Consider the following 20,313-nt stretch of genomic DNA (forward strand, 5'->3'; position numbering starts at 1 on the left):
ATAGGCCGAATAGTACGGACGTACATTACCAAGGTATGGTATTCTGGCTTATTAATATAAGCATCGCATATTTCATTTATCTCAAATATGTTAAAAGTAATGAATGATTAGTAATACATATACAAGTTAATATGTAATTATTATTAATTCAAATGATATTTATATTATTCAAAGAAAATCATAATTAGAAATAACTTAATATTCCAAGAGGTTAATAAATATTTTATGAAGGAAAGGTTATACTTCTTGTGTTAGTATCAAAAATGGGTATAATTATCTGTTTGGTTGACACAAGGCAGATTTATAGTGTTGGTATCAGAGATGGGTTTAATACCCATTTGGCCATACACTATCTAAGGTATATATAGTATTGGTATAAGAGATGGGTTTAATACCAATTTGACCAAACACTATATAAATGGATGTGACCTCAAGGACACACTTAAGGTCATATAATGGTTAAAACATTCTAATGGTGTCAACATATGCATATGTGAACCTTAAAGGGTGCATTCTAGAAAAGACGGTTGAATAACTATAGTTAAGAAACCCGATCTAGAGATGTTTTTAAGATTTGGGATTAGGATAGAAGGGTAGAATAATGTAATGAGATCTATGATTCTAATAGTTGTTTTGCAGGTTTTCTACCTTGTAGTAGCAGGGACATTGTATCTATTATTATAATTTGCAGATTTATGATAGCTGGTGTGAATGTAATCATTTGTGAATCGCCCAATCATCTACTTGTAAAACATTTGCAATACTACAGCATACTTGGAAATTAGATTAGTGCAGAATTTGAGTTGATTGAATTGCTTGTCATTTCAGAAATTTGTAATTGTGAAATTATCTTTTGAATGAATGGGAAAAGAAGGGAATTTGCAAAATTTCATTGGCCAAACTAATTTGAACTGTGATAGTTAACATAGTTTGATTAGTTCACTCTCAAATATCATTATAGTATTCGAAGTTCTCTTATTGTCAATAGTGAGAGCTAGTTGAGGTTGTTACACCATAATAACATGCAGTGAAATATGAAAGAGTGAAATATTGTTTGGCAATGAAAGGAAATTAGGAAACTTGAAACTTCCTAAACATCCTCCCCACGTGCAAAATTTAAAGAGGTGGAATTTACGAAATAGGTGAAATGATCAAATTCAAAATTTCTTAAAGGAGCATTTTACGTGCCAAAATGATTAAGTGAAAGTTTTGTGTGCATAGGGTGAAATTTGCAAAAGTGAAACCATGGAGTAAATTTGATATTTCTTTAAATCATTTTGTGCGCTAAAATCTAAAAAAGAAGAAATATCAAAACAATTCAAAAGCAAGACTGTGAAGGAAATTTGAAATTTCTTACAACTCTAATTTCCTAAAATCTGAAATTGTTTGCAATGGAAAAGGGCTTAAATTGGTTATGGAGGAAGTACTAGATGGAAAAATGGTATGCTAACATATAATAATGTCCAGATACCAATGACGAAAAAGGAAAAGTTTGTGTGGGAAAATCTTAAGAATATCATATGATCAAACCCAAATGGACATAAAAGAGCATACTATATTGAATAATTTAACTCCACTGGAGATCATGAGGTATAACCATAAATGGCAGCAAATATTCAATGAAGAACAAAAATGATCATAGCTCAACTTAGGACTAGTTCTCACCATTTGAGGTGTGAAATACGTAGATAGATGATACCTAAGAAAGAATGGAAAATAGGAATCTCCTATTTTGTAATATGGGAATGGTACTGACAGAATGACATTTGATGATGGAGTGCCCAACTTACAATGACATCCATTCTAGCTATACAGATATATTAGAAGCAGACAATTTATGTACTCTATTTGAAGAAACGTAGCTAGACAGAACAGCTAACCTTGTGATCAAAATACATTGTCAACGAAGGGACCTAAAAAAGAGATCAAAAGTGCTTAAGATCCTAAGACCTTATATTGGGGTGTGTGCCACTTAGGGTCCCATAGGCTGATTTGACCTCCTCGACGTTATTAAAACATTCCATGCATTCATTGCGCTGAATATCAAAATGAAAAAAATTAATAAAGCATGCAAAAGTGGCCCTTGCTACAAATTGACATTTTCACTCTTTAAAAGCAATCAAATGGAATAAAATGCAGAGGCAAGGATAAGTTGGAAATTTGAAATTTTCAAAGCAATGCTTCCTTGCACCAAAGAGATGAGCGCCTATATTGTAGAAGAAAAATGACAAACGGACGAGAAAAACAGGTATTGCTTAAAAAGTGGAATTTTCCACTTTCTCCATTTTATGTGCCCGTTCTAGATAAAATGAAGGTTTCAAAATGTGAAGTCTAGAGGAGGATGGTGCATAAAGCCTACTCACGTGGATTGTGCCATGATTTGGAAAGTTCCAAATACTCTCTCTCTTGACCTGATTTTTCAGTACAAATTCCAACATTCCCAAACTGAAAAAACAAAGTTGATAGAAGGAACTAATCATGTACATTTATATTTAATTAATTAACTAACTAATTAATCATTTAATTAAAATAATTTAGTACAATGTTACATGATTATATAAAGGGATTTTAATCAATTTATTGATTAATGCGAACTTCTTATTTGTTTGGGGACAAGTTGTCTCTTGTGAGTTGTATGGTTCTACCTTCTTCAATTTTATTTCAATTCATTTTAGTTAATGTATGGGTGTTATCTTGTTTGAATGGGTTGTATTTCTTATGTTCATACTGATTGTGACTTGTTGATGCGGGTCACAATGCATGGTTAGGTTAAACTTAATTATGAAGTTTGGTTTCATTGTTCAATTGTTCATTATTTCTACATGTGTATGAGTGTAACAAATTCTTAATGATTTGAAAATCTTTTTATAACCCTAGAAGATAGGGCTGGTTGTGTATAGTAGAGTTCGCCTTGTGAAGCATATCCTGTTTGGAACCACAATTGTCAAACATTATGGCTTTCATTAGGAATAAATAGGAGTGGACTCTTCTAAACCTTTATCCTTTTTCAGTTTATTTCCAAAAAGTGAAGTTAGATTAGGAAACCTTGGGGAGGGGGAGAGAGAGAGAGTTGTATTTTTTGCCAAAGAACAAATGTGTAAGTCCCCTTTGTGAAAATTTGCAAATCACATCAAAATCGTCGAGTATATCCAAGAATAGTCGAGTCTAGACAATTAGAAAGTTGGATCTCTCGCTTGATTAGTTCCAACAGCATTCAAGAATCCTTGTTCAAGAGAGAATACAATACTCCCCCGTTGGACTATTTTGCATTGGTGTGCCTAAAATCCCATCAACACGTACTCTGACTTTGCTAGTATTGAATAACCTAAGAAGTTATCTAGAATTCAGTGTTCTTGGATATTTCACACCTATTCACTTAAAATCCCTTGTACATAGTCTAAGTTTAGGTTTGATTTCCAGTTTTAAGTTTATCTTATCAGAGTTGTTTGCTTGCTTTAGGTTAACTTTTTGTAGTTTATGCTCTCGTTAAGAGGTTGGGAATTCCACAGAGAGTTTCTGATCATCCATATCTCCTAGCCAAAGTGTGGCATCCATTATTTTTATCAAAAAGAACATAACATATAAATAAAAGGCAAGGAAAAAAATAACATACCTTGTCATGTATATCATCCTACATCGTAGTTAATTGTCATTATTGCATCTACGTTCTTAAAAGCATTTCTCTAATGCACTCATTTATGATGTATCACCACATACACGTGTATCCATACACATACATACCTACCCATGCATATATATATATATATATATATACACATACCTACGTATATACACATGCATATAAAGATATACATGCATGCGTACTCAATTGCACTTACATGTACACATGCACATACATATCTACATGGGCAGATAAATACATGCATACATGCACATATACATGACCACATAATGCATCAGCACACCATGTTGAGATCATTGATATGTGTGTGTGTGTGTGATGGGCATCCATGTTGGCACCATTGGTATATACATGCTATAATGATCTATCATCTGATCATCTTATCATGTATGGATACATCCATCTTTCATCATGTTTCAGTGCCATATTTACAGCTGGCATCATTATGAACCATGATCGGGTGGCACTGCCAATCTGTGGATAATCAGTAATTCACGGTTATAATGGTTACTCATAATAATCAAGATGATTATTATGAGTAATTAAAATGTCTAAGCAATGGATACTTATCTTTTATCTGCACTAGGCTATTCTAATCATTACATATGGTCACATCCTTGATTATATTGTATCACATAGCAAGGCGGTTCATAACAGCTGACCTAATGACTATATTTATCATTGATCATGGCAGTTAAGATAAACTAATGGTGGCAGCAGTTCGCCGTGCCTTTTCAGGTAGTATAAATGATCAAAAATGATCGGCTATTGAGAAGTGTGTGAGAATATTTTATAAATTGTTCCCGTGTGGACTTCGCTCACTGAGCGCACCAGTTGCAATATTTGAAGTGCAAGTAATATACAGCAGATCAGAGATGGCACAATAAACAGAGCATAATTATATTTCCTTATCAGAGATGGCTCATAACAGCAGATTGCATAATCATATTAAGAATATCAGCCTTTTGATCTCCGTGTCATAACAGCATAGAATTCATTGTCTATCAGAGATGGCTCACTATTGTACATTGTTATATCAGAGACAGTCATATATTCATATTAAGATTTGAACTGTTATTGCAGTCATAGCCTTGTAAGATTCTTTGTATTCCATTGTGGCATTGAAATTGCATTGCAAATATATATATTTCCATCTCCATTCAATATTATTGCAGTACTCATTATACACTTACTACACCATAATAGATTAACCGCATATCGTACCACACTTGCTAACAAATTTATTAGTTCCTATTATTCATTTTAGCATTTGGAATTACCTCATATATTTTTTCATTGTTCTTGCATTCCCATCACATTACATTAGTACACATTTGTAGAAGAAAATTGGTAACTCTGGTGGTGCCCTAGGAAACTTAAAAAGGGGAACATTGCACAAAGAAATGATTTAGTCCTAACTAATTATGGTGATGTATACAATAACTAATAGGTGTAAAACATGCAAAAATAAATTAAAACCACTTTCATAAATAAACCACTAACACCATTGAAGTATGGATGCCTATCAAGCATAAGAAACTAATGATAGCCCACAATTTAGAACTTTCAAATACATTATTAAGCTAAAATACAAAGAAGGAACATACCAAAACCAGGTCCCATACTTGATAGGTAAGGCAACCGATACACATCTGCTTTTTCATTCTTCAACACATAGCTGCAAGAATATCAATTTTAAGTTAATCTTGACTGTCTTAAAATAATCATTTGAGTGAACAATGCAAATTTCGCAGATGTCAAATTTCTTGTATTCTATGCCTATATTTTTATCAACAATGAAGCTCAGCATAAATGCTTTTCAAAGTATAATATATACCTGTACTTGATTTATTCATGATAGCAGCAATAGTTGGCATATCATATTTCTCAATACATAAATAGGTTAACAAGAAACAATCATGTGGAGAATGCTTGTGAAAGAAAACGATTATATTTTTGACCATGAATGAAAGAGTACATGTTGCATATGATATTTACAAGGAAAAATTTTTAAAAGTGCTCTACAAGATGGAATATTGAAAGAAAAAAGAAGAGTTTTGGGAGTTGTCACTCATTAGGAACCATTTTTCATGTTTTCATTAACATATAGATAATTCTATGAATTCAAGTAAAAGCATGGCAACTTTTAGTATAACATATAATGTGATATATCCGACCTTCCTAAAACGAGTGAATCAAATTAGAGAAGATTGACAATAAGCATGGCTTGGAACAATAGATTAGGTAGGTATCCAGTATTAGTTACACCATGTTTTCTTTCAAAATAACTGAAGAAAAACAAATTATAATAATATTTTAAGTTGGTCAAAGTGACTTTATTTTAAAAAAGAAAACATTTAGAATTGTTGTTTGTTTTAAAAAATCAAGTGGAGGAAGTTTTAGGAGGGAAAAGGTATTCAAACTAAGACTTGTTTATGTGAGTATTATTCTACTACAACATACAGAATCAAATACTTAATATTTCAATGTGAAACACCAAATATTCAATCCTCTCTTGAATAAAGACACTTCTTATGCTAAGATTGCAATGAAATATCATAAGGTGACTTCAAGGTTCCTTCTTACTGTATACTTGCTCAGCTAAAAAGATGTGATTTGTTGGATCACTACAGGGACTTGTGCTGCTTTCCAAGACTTGTCAACCTAATTCCAAAAATTTGGCTTCACAATGTGCAATGAACATATATTTTGGTTTTCTGACTTTTGAGCTTTAGATTAAACTTAAACTAACACTTCTACCTATGGATACAAGGAAGTGTGAATATACTTGGAGTCTACTAGATGCAGTCTTCTCAGTAACTCTACCCACCTAGTGCAAGCTTCTAAAGTGTATCTAAATGATTTTCAAATTAATACCTCCCCTCCAACCCCATCAACGGATGCAAATTGAGGGTCAAGTATAAATTGAAGCTAAGTGCATTCAAATACCATTTGACCAGACATGGCAAAACTCAGAATCAGTAAGTAGAGTTTGGTCTCAGAATCAGTAAGTAGAGTTTGGTCCAAGCATGAGTGAAACAAGTATGCATTCACAATTACTCTTATCCATCTATACTACTTAAAGAAAGTTTCTAACTTAACAACTTGAGGAATGTAGATCACCATGCAATGCTCCCAATTTTATCACAATAATTCACCATGTAGGACACAACAAATAATAATAGAGTGAATTTGGGAGTATTTTAGCAACAATTTTCCCTTACAAATGAGGATTGCAAGCCTTACATGGGGGCCTTAGGGCAATGAATGGAAAAGATTAAACAAGATCAATAGCCCAAAATAATTCATACAAGCCCTAGTTAGGGTTGCTACCCTACCAACCACTTCGGTTTATTGTCTTGTATTGAATTCATGAAACTATTAAGGCAACAAACTTCATCATTTTCTCCCTCTTGATAGTGTTTCAATCTTCAAGGTTAAAGGCTTGTAATTTCTCCTTCAACTTTTTGAAATTCATGATTTCACCATTTTCTCATCAAATTGAAATGTTATTGCCAATGCTTTCTTAGCCTCTTTGCTCATTGCCTAGGTGGTGTAAATCTAGGTGGTAACAATTATTTCTTATCTTCTCCAGAGCATCTTACCTAAAGATCAAAGCAAAATACTAATCAATAACATCATGCATTCCACTTGTTTATATCACGTTGCTCTTCTCTAATAGCTTCTCAAGAACCTCTCATTGCCTGCAATTGTGGTATGGTTCTTCCTCTGCATGATATTGTCTCAAGAATCCTAGAAGGAAAGCAATCATCTCTTGTCCAACCTTTTCCATCCAAGCCTATGGAATCCTTGAATGACATCCTCAAACTCTCCAAATCATCTATCAATTCCCTCTAAAGGGTGAGAAGTGGTGCGAATGTGTGATTTCTTTGTTGGATAGGATTAAAGAAGTGCTTGAAATGCTCCATGAATCTTCGATTTTCTACTTTGTATTTATTTTTCTTTCCAACCTCTTTGTTCACTCGATTCTGCAAGACTTGAATGGCATAATGGGCCTCTTGCACTTCTTGATTCCTTGTAGTAGCTCCTATGTAATGTTCAATGATCTCAAAGTCTTGGGGAAGAATGTTATCCAACCTTGGAAATGGCAATTTGGACCTTGCGAGTTCCTAAATCGTCTCTAATGAGTTTAGCTTCCCCATATGGTTGAGAAATGTATTGCATGGTAAAGATATTGTGGATCCAGAACCAATTGAGGGCATCGAAGACATCATGCAAAACCTTGAAAAAGGAAAAGAAAGAATTTTCATCGATGTGAATATTATTCTACTACATGTAGAATCAAACTCTTAACGTTTCAAGGTGAACCACCAAATATTCAATCCTCTCTTGAATAAAGAGACCTCTTATGATACGACTACAATGCACGATTAAAGGTGACTTCAAGGTTCCTTCTTAATGTGGATGCTCGCTCAGTTGAAATGATGTGATTGTTGGATCAATAAGGGCACTTACACTACTTTTCAAGACATGTCAAATTGATTCTAAAGATTTGGCTTCACAATGTGCAATGAACATGTATTTTAATTTTCCATCTTTTGAACTTTAACTTTAACTACTACTACCTATGGATACTAAAGTGAGAATACTTGGACAATGCTAGATGCAATCTTGTCAGCAACTTCACCCACCTAGTTCAAGCTTAAAAGGTGTATCCAAATGATTTTCAAGTTATAACTTGCACGCCAACCCCACCAATGGATACAAATTGAGGATCAAGTATAAATTGAAGTCGATTCAACTACTATTTGACCATGCATGGTAAGACTTATAATGAATAAGTAGCTAGTAATTTGGTCTAACTTTGAGTCAAGCATATATGCATTCGCAATTACTCTTATCCATCTATACTAAAAGAAAATTCTAACATAAAAACTTGAAAACAAATCTATTAAGTGGGGAAAGTAGATCACCACGTAATACTCCCAATTTGACCACAATAATTCACCATGTAGGACACAACAAGGAATCATAGAGAAAAGTTAGCAGTATTTTAGCAACAATTCACTTACAAATGTGGAGAGAAAGCCTTATAAAGGAAGCTCAGTTACAATGAATGGCCAAGATTAAATAGAATCAGTGGCCCAAATTATTTTCTATAAACCCTAATTAGAGTTGCCACCATATCAACCAATATAATTAAATTACCCTCAAATAGTCAAATAGGAAGATTATAAAATTTTTATCAACTAATCAAATGTCACCAAAACGTGGGCCAATCAGAATCAAGCACCTAAATTATCAATAAATGAGAAAATTACTCGTCACTTATGCTTAAGTCAAATGTTCATTTAGAAAATAATTTCCTTTGTTCTTCTCTCTTTGCTAATAGCCTAATTCAATGAACCAGGACAAGATGTTGTTGAGCTCATCCATTGGAGGCATGGGTGTCTTTTGCAATTTTCAGTCTGCCATGTCTAGATAAATTTTTCTTGTAAGAAGTCTTCTCCTAATTTGGCATGTTGTCTTGTACTAAATCATAAAAACTATGAAGGCAGAAAACTTCCTTTATTGTTCTCTTTTGATTGTATTGCAATCTCCAAGGCTAAGGGCTCTCAACTTCTCCTTCAACATTTCTGAATTCATGATTTTGTCCCTTCTCTCATTGAATTGAAATGTTATTGCAACTACTTTCTTAGCCTCTTTGCTTACCGCAATTGGTGGAATTGAGGTGGTAACCATCATTTCTTATCTTCTCCAAATTATTTTGCCTAAAGATCAAAGAAAAATGCCACTAAATAACATCCTTTATTCCACTTGTTTTTGTCACCTTGCTCTTCTCTAACTTTTGCTCAAGAAACTCTACCATTGCTTGCAGTTTTGGTATGGTTCTCTTTGATTGTTTGGAACTCTCCACAAAGTGCATCCAATGCTTGAAATCTCACTCTAAGTGATGTGAGAGCATGATATTCTCACAAGAATCCTGGAAGGAAAGCAATCACCTCTTGTTCAATCTCTTCCATCCAAGCGTACAACTCTTCAAATGACATCCTCAAACTCTCCAAATTGCCTATTGATTTTCTCAAGGGTGAGAGGTGGTGCAAATGTATGACCTCTCTACTAGATAGGATTAAAGATATTCTTTAAGTGTTCCATGTATCTTCAATTCTCTTCTTTGCATTACATTTTCTTTCCAACTTCCTTGTTCACCTATCTTGTGAGACTTGAAGAGCATCATGCGCATCTTCAAATTCTTGCCTCTCTGCAATAGCTCTCATGTCATGTTCAATGATCTCATAGTCCTGGGAAGGATGTTATCACTTGTCTTATCCACCTTTGGAAAGGCAATTTGGACTTTGCAAGTGCTTGAATCATCTCTAATGACTTTGGCTAACCTTCCTACAGACTGACTTTCTTTTTCTTACTCAAGATTTTGCATGATGTCTTCGATGTCCACAATTTGTTTTGGATCCACAATATCTTAACCGTGCAATACTTTTCTCAACCATGCAGGTGTTGTGCATTCTTCCAATTTGATGTTAGGTTCTTGATCTGCAATAGGTATGATGCCTATGTCTTCACTTGGGCCTTCATTTGGAGGTGAGATTTCACATTCTTTTGGAGAATATTCCAAATCTATCATCTGTTCTTCATTTTCCTTCTGTGGAGGAAGATTTCCTTCTATCTCAATTGGACTTAAGAAGAGTATCCTAAACAGCTTTGGCTAATGCTATCCCCTGATTTTGGAGGTGCAGTCTTGATTCACTTCCTCTCACATGATGGGAATAGTCTTTCTTTCTTTGATGTAGCACTTTCCTTGGGTAGAAAGGATTAATTGATCTTTAGAAATATATATATATATATATAGATACATATTCATTCAAAAATGATAGTTAATAATTTGACAAATATAAAGAGATTCATTATGAGAATACAAAAGGTAAGATGTATTATGTTATCTTATTTCAATAAATGAAAACATAAAAATATCCTTTCACTTAATAATTTGACATTATTAAATGTAAGAGGATTAGTTGATGTGCAACAAGATAGTAATATAATCTCTTATGAATATAAGTGAATATAGATTAAAGTATATCTTTAAATTAGATATTTATCTATATTGTATTGTATTGATCTTTTATTATTATACAGAATCATTTATTATCCTTGATTATTTTATTTAATCAATGAGGTCTCTATCTTATTTGTATTTTATATATACTATAAGAGCCATGTGCCTTGATCTTTTTCCTTCGAGAATGTCCATGTAGGAAAAAGAGGGAGTGATTTTTCATTAGAGGCAACCTTTAAAGAGAGCGAGCAGATAGAGGAAATGATTCAATCAACCTTTAGTGATCTCGGTCTTATTGATTAAGAGGGAGTAAACAATATTGAGATAGATTTCTCTACTGATCAATAAATTGTTGTTGTCAAGAGGACCAAGATTCATACATTGTGACCATGTGATTTTAATGGGCCTACCCCCTGTGTACATCATGAGGAAGTGATGACTTCTAAATGATGTCACTTGTATTTGCAAAAGTTACTATAAGGAAATTTGAGTTGTTGTGAGACATTAATGAAGCTTTTAAGAATTCATTTGAACCATCTACGAGTCTCTCCTTGATAACTGAAATTGACGTATGAGTTGTAGAGTCATTCATCTGGCACAATCATACTTAATCAAGATATTGGCATCTTGTGGACGAGGTTGATAAAATGGAAGGACACGTTCACTTCTACTGTCCTTCAATGGACAAAAAGAGCAAGTTGGAAATTAGAAAGGAGTTGCCATATTTGATACAAAATTGTTCAAGTGAGTGGAAATTTTACATTGTACGGGGGAATAATAATCAATGTTCCATTCCCACTTGAACCGTCTTTAGAAAGGAATGTTACATTCTCTAATATCTATGGACCCTCATGTGCAGATAAGTATTCTCATCTTTTACATTTATCTATTCATTGTATCTCTCTCTTATTTGTAATTCTATACATACTATAAGAGTTATTTTCTTTGATCTTTTCCTTTTTATCTAGAGATGATCTTGCAGGAAAAGAAGAATGGTACATTAGACATATTGGTAGACTCAATCTCATGACTGTAGCTCTATAGAAGTTGTGATCTAGAATTTATCAGTCATCTAATGATCTGGCTTGTTAAAGTGAGGCTCAAGAAGTTAATATCTTTGATGATTGAGATTATGAGTATCCTTTCATATCAAGAGGGAGTTCAATAATTCATCAGAGACAACCTTATTCAAGGAAGTTAGAAGATTGATACTTAAACAAAGTCTAACACACCTATGTATGACTACATGAATGTGATAGGGCTTACTCATGCCTACATCACGAGGAAGTAATAACTTGTCACTTGAAGGTTGAAAGATTAATATTAGATTCAGAGGGAGTTCGATAGGCATCCTTGGGTGAAGAGAGTCACAAAGGGAGTAACTACAGGACTTGACTTCCAGGATCATTGTTCAAAAAGAGAATTAAGGTGAAAGCCTTTGCACCATCCTTTGACTAGGTTCATGGTGGTTACTATTTTGAGGTGTAATCCTTTGCGAATGATATCTTCTCTATGAGGAGACGTTCTAAGTGAAATTCCTTCTAATGTGCAACTCTTCTCTGTGAGAGAGAATTAAGGTGAAAGCCTTTGTACCACCCTCTGACTGGGTTCATGGTGGTTACTATTCCGCATATGATACGTAATGAAAGGTGACGATCTTTCATCGACATATATAAACAGAAGGTAACCATTGCAACGTGACGATCTTATAAATGATAGACTTGTTATCATGACAGACTTCATTAGATTGTTGTCCCAAAGTGTTGCAAGTCATGATTACAAACAGATAGAAGGTAACCATTGTAAGGTGGCGATCTTATTAATGGTAGGCTTGTTATTGTGGTTCTTTGGGCCGGAATTTTCCGGACACTGTGATAACCAACTCATCATGGTCCTTTGGGCCGGATTTTGCCAAACAACATGATAACCAACTTGTTATGGTTCTTTGGGTCGGATCTTGTTGAACACCATGACATAGTTACTATTATAGACCACATTTAAGGTGGCGTTTAAGATTATATTAAAGTTATATAAATTTTTTTCAAATTGTGTTATAAAAGGTGAGATGATAGCTCTTCATATAGTTGAGAGCATATTGTGTTCTATATCAATCCTTCCCAACTAAGAGGGAGTGTTAAAGTTGTAACTTCAGTCGGATTGATTCGATTTGATATACATTATTGTTATTGGTAATCGTCATTTCCTATATATACTTATCCATGTTACTAATATATATTCTTGTATATAATACATATATAATATATATATTATAGTATATCATATATATATTATTGTGTGTGTGTGTGTGTGTGTATGTGTATTGTTATACATATTATTATTATTCATGTTAATATAATATTATTTAAATGATGATTATGCCATAGAGACATGTCTCTTCTCATATTTATATGAGATCCAAATCTACATTTGGAAATCATCAATAACAATGGCCATGATTCTACATTTGCAGAAACTATCCTAGAAATTAATAGCTAGGATTGTGCAAACACAACTCAATGCCCCAATTTAAATTGCACAAAGAGAACAAAAACGATGGATGCGATTTGATGATTTTTTGTAGGTGAAATGACAAAGCGAAGTATGATGAGGAAAATTCCTCCAAGGCAGCCTTGGGGAATCCAAAATTTCTCCCTAGACCCAAAATTTCACCCCTACCTTGGGTGGAGAAGACACAGGTTCGAGACACTTAACTTAAGCAAATGCAATTTGATAACTATCTGACCTTGAGAATGAAGAATTGGACTGAGTTTTTAGTGAAATGGAGATTGAGATATGATAAGGAGTCCAGATTCATCTTGAACTGTCGTTTTCCGCCTTGTATTTGATGCTTGCAACATGATTCTTTTCCTCCCAACTTGAGAAAGGATAAAACAAAATGAATGGTTAGGTCATCAAGCAAGTTTTAGTGAGCAATTTGTCTTGGTGGAAAATCAAATAGCAAGAGAGAAATTCCTCTGAGAGTGGCGGATTCCACCACCCCAAGAGGAATCCTCTTCCCACTCGACTTGAATTCCACCCTTGTGTGAAAAAAGAACTGATTTGGACAAAGCAAAAAATATGACTTCAAGCATGGTGGTGATTGAAATGAAATGAAACATCAAGTCATAGGCTGAGTTTGGGGAGGAAAAGTAAGTTTGAGGAAAATTCCTCTGAGAGTGGCAAATTCTACCGCCCTAAAAGAAACCTTGATTCCTCTAACTTCAGAAAATTCTGCCATTGTTTTATAAGGCGGTGGTGGAGCGATATAAAGAGCAGCAGATCAACACGAGCAAGAATTCTCTAATTTTCAGATTTTGATTTACTTTTATTTTACTTCAAGTTCATCATGCAAAACTGGAATTGCTAGTGATTCAATTTCCAATTTTCTCATATTAGGATGCTCAACATTTTATAAGAAAGAGAATCAAAACTAAAGAGTTGAGCTCTAATTCATGAAGATTTGTTTGAAATTGATTCAAATAGAATAAAATTGGATTTGAACTCTAAGCTTAATAACTTGATCACAAATATAGATGGTGGACTTCATTTCAGAATCCCACGTTTCTTTGAAAGCAATTAGATTATCATGAGGAGAAAACTACAAAGTATGTGATATAAGTCTCATTAAGGCATTCAACTGAGGCATTTTAAAAAAAGTTAATAGAGACTAGCTTGCTAACTTAATTCAAATTCAATTGCTTGATCTAACCGAGGGATTGTAATGGCAAGGGCAAGCATGTCAAGTGCTAAGGCTGGGAGCTCAAAGAAGGAAGGGCAAGCCTAAGTGAAGAAGGGTGTCGTCGGTAGAAACTATGTCAGCCGACGGAGTGATTGTCGTCGGTGTTTCTGTAGCCGACGAAGTGATTGTCATCGGTGTTTCTGTAGCCGACAGGATGATTGTCATCAGTATTTTTGTATTCTGTAGCCGATGGACTCCTTCGGGAAGGTTCGACGAATAGTATTTATATCCCGTCTGGGATCATTGTAAAGGATATTCTATCATTCATCTTCTATCATGGATCTGATCTTATGAATCATAATGTGATGTTCTGGCATATGCGAATAATCTAAGGAGTTTTGCTGTTCATATTTCCATTGTCTGTATGCGTTCATTTATTTTACCCGTACAGTAAACATATGGTGTCATTGCCCTATGAACCTGGAAGGTGGGAGGAATGAAGATTAATGCCAAATCAACTTAACAAGGATCGAAATAAGGCCAAGGGAAAAGATGGAATCCGTACTGCACAAGAACATTTAATTCTGGCACAGTAGGCAAAGCACTGAAGGAGATTCCAGAAAATTGCCGACAGAAACAGGAGCGCGGAGGAATTGTTGGAGGAGACTCGACAACGAGTGGAGTTGGTGGAAGAAGCACGGGAGGAGTTCTTAAATTTGTGTTCGCCGAGGGAAGAGAACTCAAACAGAAGAGCATCGACTCGCACGGCTCGGAGTGCCGAGGGAGCACGAGTGTGGAGTGACCTCTTCGTCCAAGATACACTTCCATGGGAGACAACTTCATAACACCCTTCTTCACCAAGGTTTGCAGCTGTTGAGTCTGTCGGTGTGAGAGACGAGTCCACCGGTGTGGGAGTGCAGTCTGCTGGTGTGGGAGACCAGTGCGCCAGTGTGGGAGTGCAAACCGCCGGTGTGGGAGTGCAGTCCACCGGTGTGGGAGAACAGTCCGCCGATGTGGGAGTGCAGATTGCCGGTGTGGGAGTGCAGTCCGCTGGTGTGGGAGACCAGTTCGCCAGTGTGGGAGTGCAGACCGCCGGTGTGGGAGTGAAGAGCGCCAGTGTTGTAGGACCGAGCAACGCCTGTTTACAAAAACCAATCATGATGGCGGGACCAAAAGAAAAACTGCCGAAGTTCAATGGCGATGGTATAGCCGATCCCATTCGACATTGCAAAACATGTGAAACGATCTGAAAGGCAAATGGGATAACTAATCAAGATGATTGGATGAGGCAATTTCCGGCCACCCTACGGGGCATAGCAATTGATTGGTTCACTGATACAGATCCACAAAAGCTAAATAGTTGGGATAACATTAAAAAGGAGTTTTTGGCAAAATTTAAACTGTTGCGGAATGATAATGAAATTGTAGCAGAGATCTTCAATACTAAGCAGGGGAAGAACAAAACCATCCGTGTTTACGCTAGGAAATTAAAAGACTTGATAAACAAAATGGAAAGTAAGCCGGCGGACGAACTTCAGAAAAGATGGTTCGTGGAAGGCCTACGCTCAAAGTTGCGGAGGAAAATGAAAAATGTGCCACCGTCGTCATATACGGAAGCTTATAACAGAGCATTGGACCTCAAAAGTGAGTTGAAGACAAAGAAGAAGACGAAGACTAGCTCATCTGATTCGGATGACGACGACCCTGTCGGAGGTGATAGCAGCGACGATGAAGGCAACAGTAAGAAGGTTTGTGCCCTACAGAAGGACATGATCCGCATGATGAAGGAGTTTTAAAACATGCAAAAGGAGCCAAAAGGCAGTGAGCTGTGGTGCATGGAGTGTAAGACCGACGGTCATACTAAAGGATCGTGTCCAAAGAACCAATTTTGTGACATTTGTCAGATCATGGGCCATTTGACAAAAGAGTGCCCCTTTAACATGAAGACAAGAGGATCTCCGCAGGTGCTTCTTACACAGGAGGTTTCCCCGTCGAGCAGTAGCGGAAATACGAATAGCGCAGGTGCCACATCCGGAGGGTACAAGAATATTAATAGAGGGCAAAATAACAACAACAATGCGAACAATAACTATAATAATGGGAGCCGAAGTCGAACCCAGTATGATGCAAACGGACGGCCGATCGTTCAATGCCGAGCATGTAATTTGTGGGGTCATTTTGCGCGGGATTGTACATCGGCAAACACACAGAAATTATTATGCAGATGGTGCAAACCCGGTGACCATGAAGATGCCAAGTGCCCAAAGTCTGGAGTAAATTGGATCACTATCGGCACGGATGAAGAGGAGGTTCTCGCAATTACGAGGAGGCAAGCAAAACTATCGGCAGAGGAAAAAAGAAAATTGGAGGAAGCGCAGGTGGAAATTGGAAAGGCATCGTCGGCAGGAACATCTCAATTGAAAGACATCACCGGCACCTTGGCAAGGAACTTTGCAGAACAAAACATTGTACGGCAGATCTTACAAACGGAGATACTGGTCAAGATAAGTGACCTCCTTCTCACAATACCCCAGTTACGGATGGCCATTCTGAATCATACACCATTTCCAAAAACAACAGAGGACGCAGGAAGGGACAGTGGTCCAACGATGGCAACAGACCCAATGCTCCTGGCACTTACATTCGGATGGCATCCAGCGGTCATCGAGATGGGGATTTTGGAAAATGTTCTAACAAACACAATTGTCGACGAAGCGTCTAGCGTGAATGTGTTGCCGGAGGATACTTGGAAGAAGTTGGGAAAGCCGATGCTGTGGCCACCTACATTCCAGTTGCTCACGGCAGACCAGCACGGGATCAAACCGTTGGGAACCTTGAGGGCGCAACCAGTAACTGTTGGAACACAACCATTTTTATTGGACTTCGTAGTCATTCCATTGAAAAGAAAAGGATATGACGCTATTCTTGAACAGACTTGGTTGGTGCAAGCAAAAGTAAAACATGATTGGAAACAAAATACCCTATCAATGGAGTGCGGAGGCAAAAGATTCATAATTGACCTGCACACACAAATGGTAGGTGAGGAGGCAACATTGTCAGACTCAGAAGGTGAAGGCGATAGTAACGACGAAGGAAAGAGGAGAATGGAACCAGATGAAGGAGTATTGACACTAGAAGGAGGATCGAATGACGACGACCTAGACTCGGTGAGTGGCCTTTACCACTGGCAAATAGAAGACTACGAACTCTTTCCGAGTTGTAATATACTAAGGGTCGACAAAGGTGAGAAAAAGGAGGAAAATGAGTGTCCGAAAGAATACAAAGAAGCAAATGACGCAAAGGAGGTTATGGTTGAAGAAGGGAAGGACATACAATACAAACCCAGAAAAAAGAAAAATTCCATTGTCCGGTACACGGTGAACGGACCGTACAAAAAGAAAAGAATGCATCGTACCATAAAATTAGTTGAAGGGTGCCGATAGAAACAAAATAATCTAGATGCACGACGACCGCAAGCACAATGGGCAACGAAGGTGACACAGAACAGGCATAAGGCGTGGCATGACAAACTCAACAGGTTTCAAACGGGGCAGTTGGTACTCAAGTATGACAATCGGAATGAAAGCAAACAGGAAAGGTTTAAGGCAAGATGGGTTGGACCATATCAAATCTAGGAGGTCAACGACAATCGAGTGATAAAGTTGGGGACATTGAACGAGCAAGATGTACCTCACACAGTCAACGGATCCTACCGTGCCAAAAAGATGCCGTTGCCGTCACCGTCGCAGAATGATCAGATGATTCCCTCGTCATCGTTGCAAAATGGCAACGCCTGGAGGCAAAATTGAGGTGCTGTTCATTTTTTTGGCAAAAATAAAAATTAAAAAAATGAAAAAAAAATAAAAAATTAAAGAACGTGTTGCGGGCACCTATCCGCAGGAGGTTCTCCACGGGCCCCTGTCCGTAGCAGGTTGTTCGCGGGGTTCTCTTCCTGCGGTATTCACACGGTGATTCTTTTGTTTATTAGATGCAACAGCCTCCCACGGATGTAAACCACTCTCCGGCGGATGAAAAGATTTGGCAACACCCTCGGACGAGCTTGGCCCGTTATTCTCTTCACCGTGGCTTATGTGCTTAACCATGGGCTTCCAAAGGAAGGATTTTGGAATCCGGCTGTGACATTCAGGTTGTTCCTGCCGAGGAAGCTTTCTTCTATTTTTGAGGGCGCCATCTGAAGAGCAGGAGTTGTCAAGGGTTTCGAGGAGCGCACAAAGTTCAAAAAAAAGGCTGTAATTGTTTCAATTCGGTTTGATATTTCAGGCGGAGAAAGGCTTGTTGGTCGGGTATTGTTTCTGATTGCCGGTGGAGAAGTTTCAGTGAAAGATCGGTTGGGTTTTGTTTCTCATTGCTGGAGGAAGGACTGAGATTTCTCCCGAGGTTACTTGCTGCTATCCTCTGATTGGCTACGGCATGTTCTTTTGCCTCTTTCGTGGGGTGAGATTTTTTGTAACAGACGAAGAAAGTTCGTTGATGATATTATGCTCCTGCGGGTTGATTCAAGGATGGAATTATTTAAAAAAAAAAAAAACGAAGACAAATTCAAGTTGTTTGGAATGAGTGGCAGATGATGCCAAAGGGAAGGGGAAGCATCAGTGGTTGCCAGAAAGAGTTTAGAATCGGCAAAAAATGACAGAAATTGTGTGTTTCATGCAGTTTTGTGTGGGTTTCGAAGTGTTAATTTGGTCTTGTGTGCAATTTTGTGCGCTGCCCCTGGACCCCCAGTTGTGGGAGTCTGACCAGTTGAGAAGACTTGAAGCTGCTGCAAACATGGAGTGTCTGTGTACTAGAGGCACTAGGAGTAGGTGTTGGTCGAGAGGCTGTCTTGGTGGATGCATAGAGAGCTCGGGAGGAGTGGGTCATACAAAAGGCAGTACAGTGACACTTAGCTCAGTGGACCCAGTGTTGGAAGCAGAGAAAGCAGCACGGGTGGCTATCAAGGTCAGCTTGAGGAGACAATATTGTGTTAGCAGAGGCTACAGATGTAACGGGATGAATGTGGAAGTGATGTGACAGAAGCAGATTTTTTGTTGTCGTCACTCTGTTAATGTATTTTGGTTGTTAATTCATCTCAGATATTTTGTAATTGTCGTCCGGAGACGACTTTTTCTTTGGGGGGGGATGATGTCGTCAGTAGAAACTATGTCAACCGACGGAGTGATAGTCGTCGGTGTTTCTGTAGTTGACGGAGTGATTGTCGTCGGCGTTTCTGTAGCTGACAGGGTGATTGTCGTCGGTATTTTTGTATTCTGTAGCCGGCGGGTAAATAGTTTGTAGCGGACATAATGTTTGTGGCCGACGAACTCCTTCGAGAAGGTTCGGCGGATAGTATTTATATCCCATTTGGGATCACTGTAAAGGATATTCTATCATTCATCGTCTATCATGGATCTAATCTTATGAATCATAATGTAATGTTCTGGCATATGCGAATAATCTAAGGAGTTATGTTGTTCATATTTCCACTGTCGTTATGCGTTCATTTATTTTACCCGTATGGTAAACATTCAAATAGAATAAAATTGGATTTGAACTCTAAGCTTAATAACTTGATCACAAATATAGATGGTGGACTTCATTTCAAAATCTCACGTTTCTTTGAAAGCAATTAGATTATCATGAGGAGAAAACTACAAAGTATGTGATATAAGTCTCATTAAGGCATTCAATTGAGGCATTTTTACAAAGTTAATAGAGACTAGCTTGCTAACTTAATTCAAATTCAATTGCTTGATCTAACCGAGGGATTGTAATGGCAGGGGCAAGCATGTCAGGTGCTAAGGCTGGGAGCTCAAAGAAGGAAGGGCAAGCCTAAGTGAAGAAGGGTTCCAAAGATATGATGCCTAAGTCTAGCTTCACCATTATGAATAAGAAGATTGGGGATACCAATCTTGGAACTGTCAACATGATTCAAGTAAAGAAGAGAATGTATAGAGG

At 37.0% G+C, this 20,313-nt stretch overlaps 2 protein-coding genes across 5 annotated transcripts in view; one reads left to right on the forward strand and one right to left on the reverse strand.

Annotated features, from left to right (window-relative positions):
• The window catches only part of LOC149537872 (uncharacterized), a 144,064-nt gene that overhangs the window by 80,582 nt on the left and 43,169 nt on the right, over positions 1–20,313 (forward strand). The window lies entirely within an intron of this gene.
• Positions 1–20,313, reverse strand: part of LOC149537873 (alpha/beta-Hydrolases superfamily protein) — a 189,266-nt gene that overhangs the window by 51,399 nt on the left and 117,554 nt on the right. For both annotated transcript variants that reach the window (XR_016355926.1, XM_089799267.1), the window contains exon 8: positions 5,251–5,321. Coding sequence is in view for 1 of the 2 variants with exons in the window: in XM_089799267.1 (XP_089655393.1) it covers positions 5,251–5,321 (71 nt within the window). In the remaining variant the exon portion in view is untranslated. The remainder of the gene's footprint in view (positions 1–5,250; positions 5,322–20,313) is intronic.

This window comes from Cupressus sempervirens, chromosome 9 (genome assembly GCF_028749045.1).
Source record: "Cupressus sempervirens isolate cs-2001-9-10 chromosome 9, ASM2874904v1, whole genome shotgun sequence".
NCBI lineage: Eukaryota > Viridiplantae > Streptophyta > Pinopsida > Cupressales > Cupressaceae > Cupressus > Cupressus sempervirens.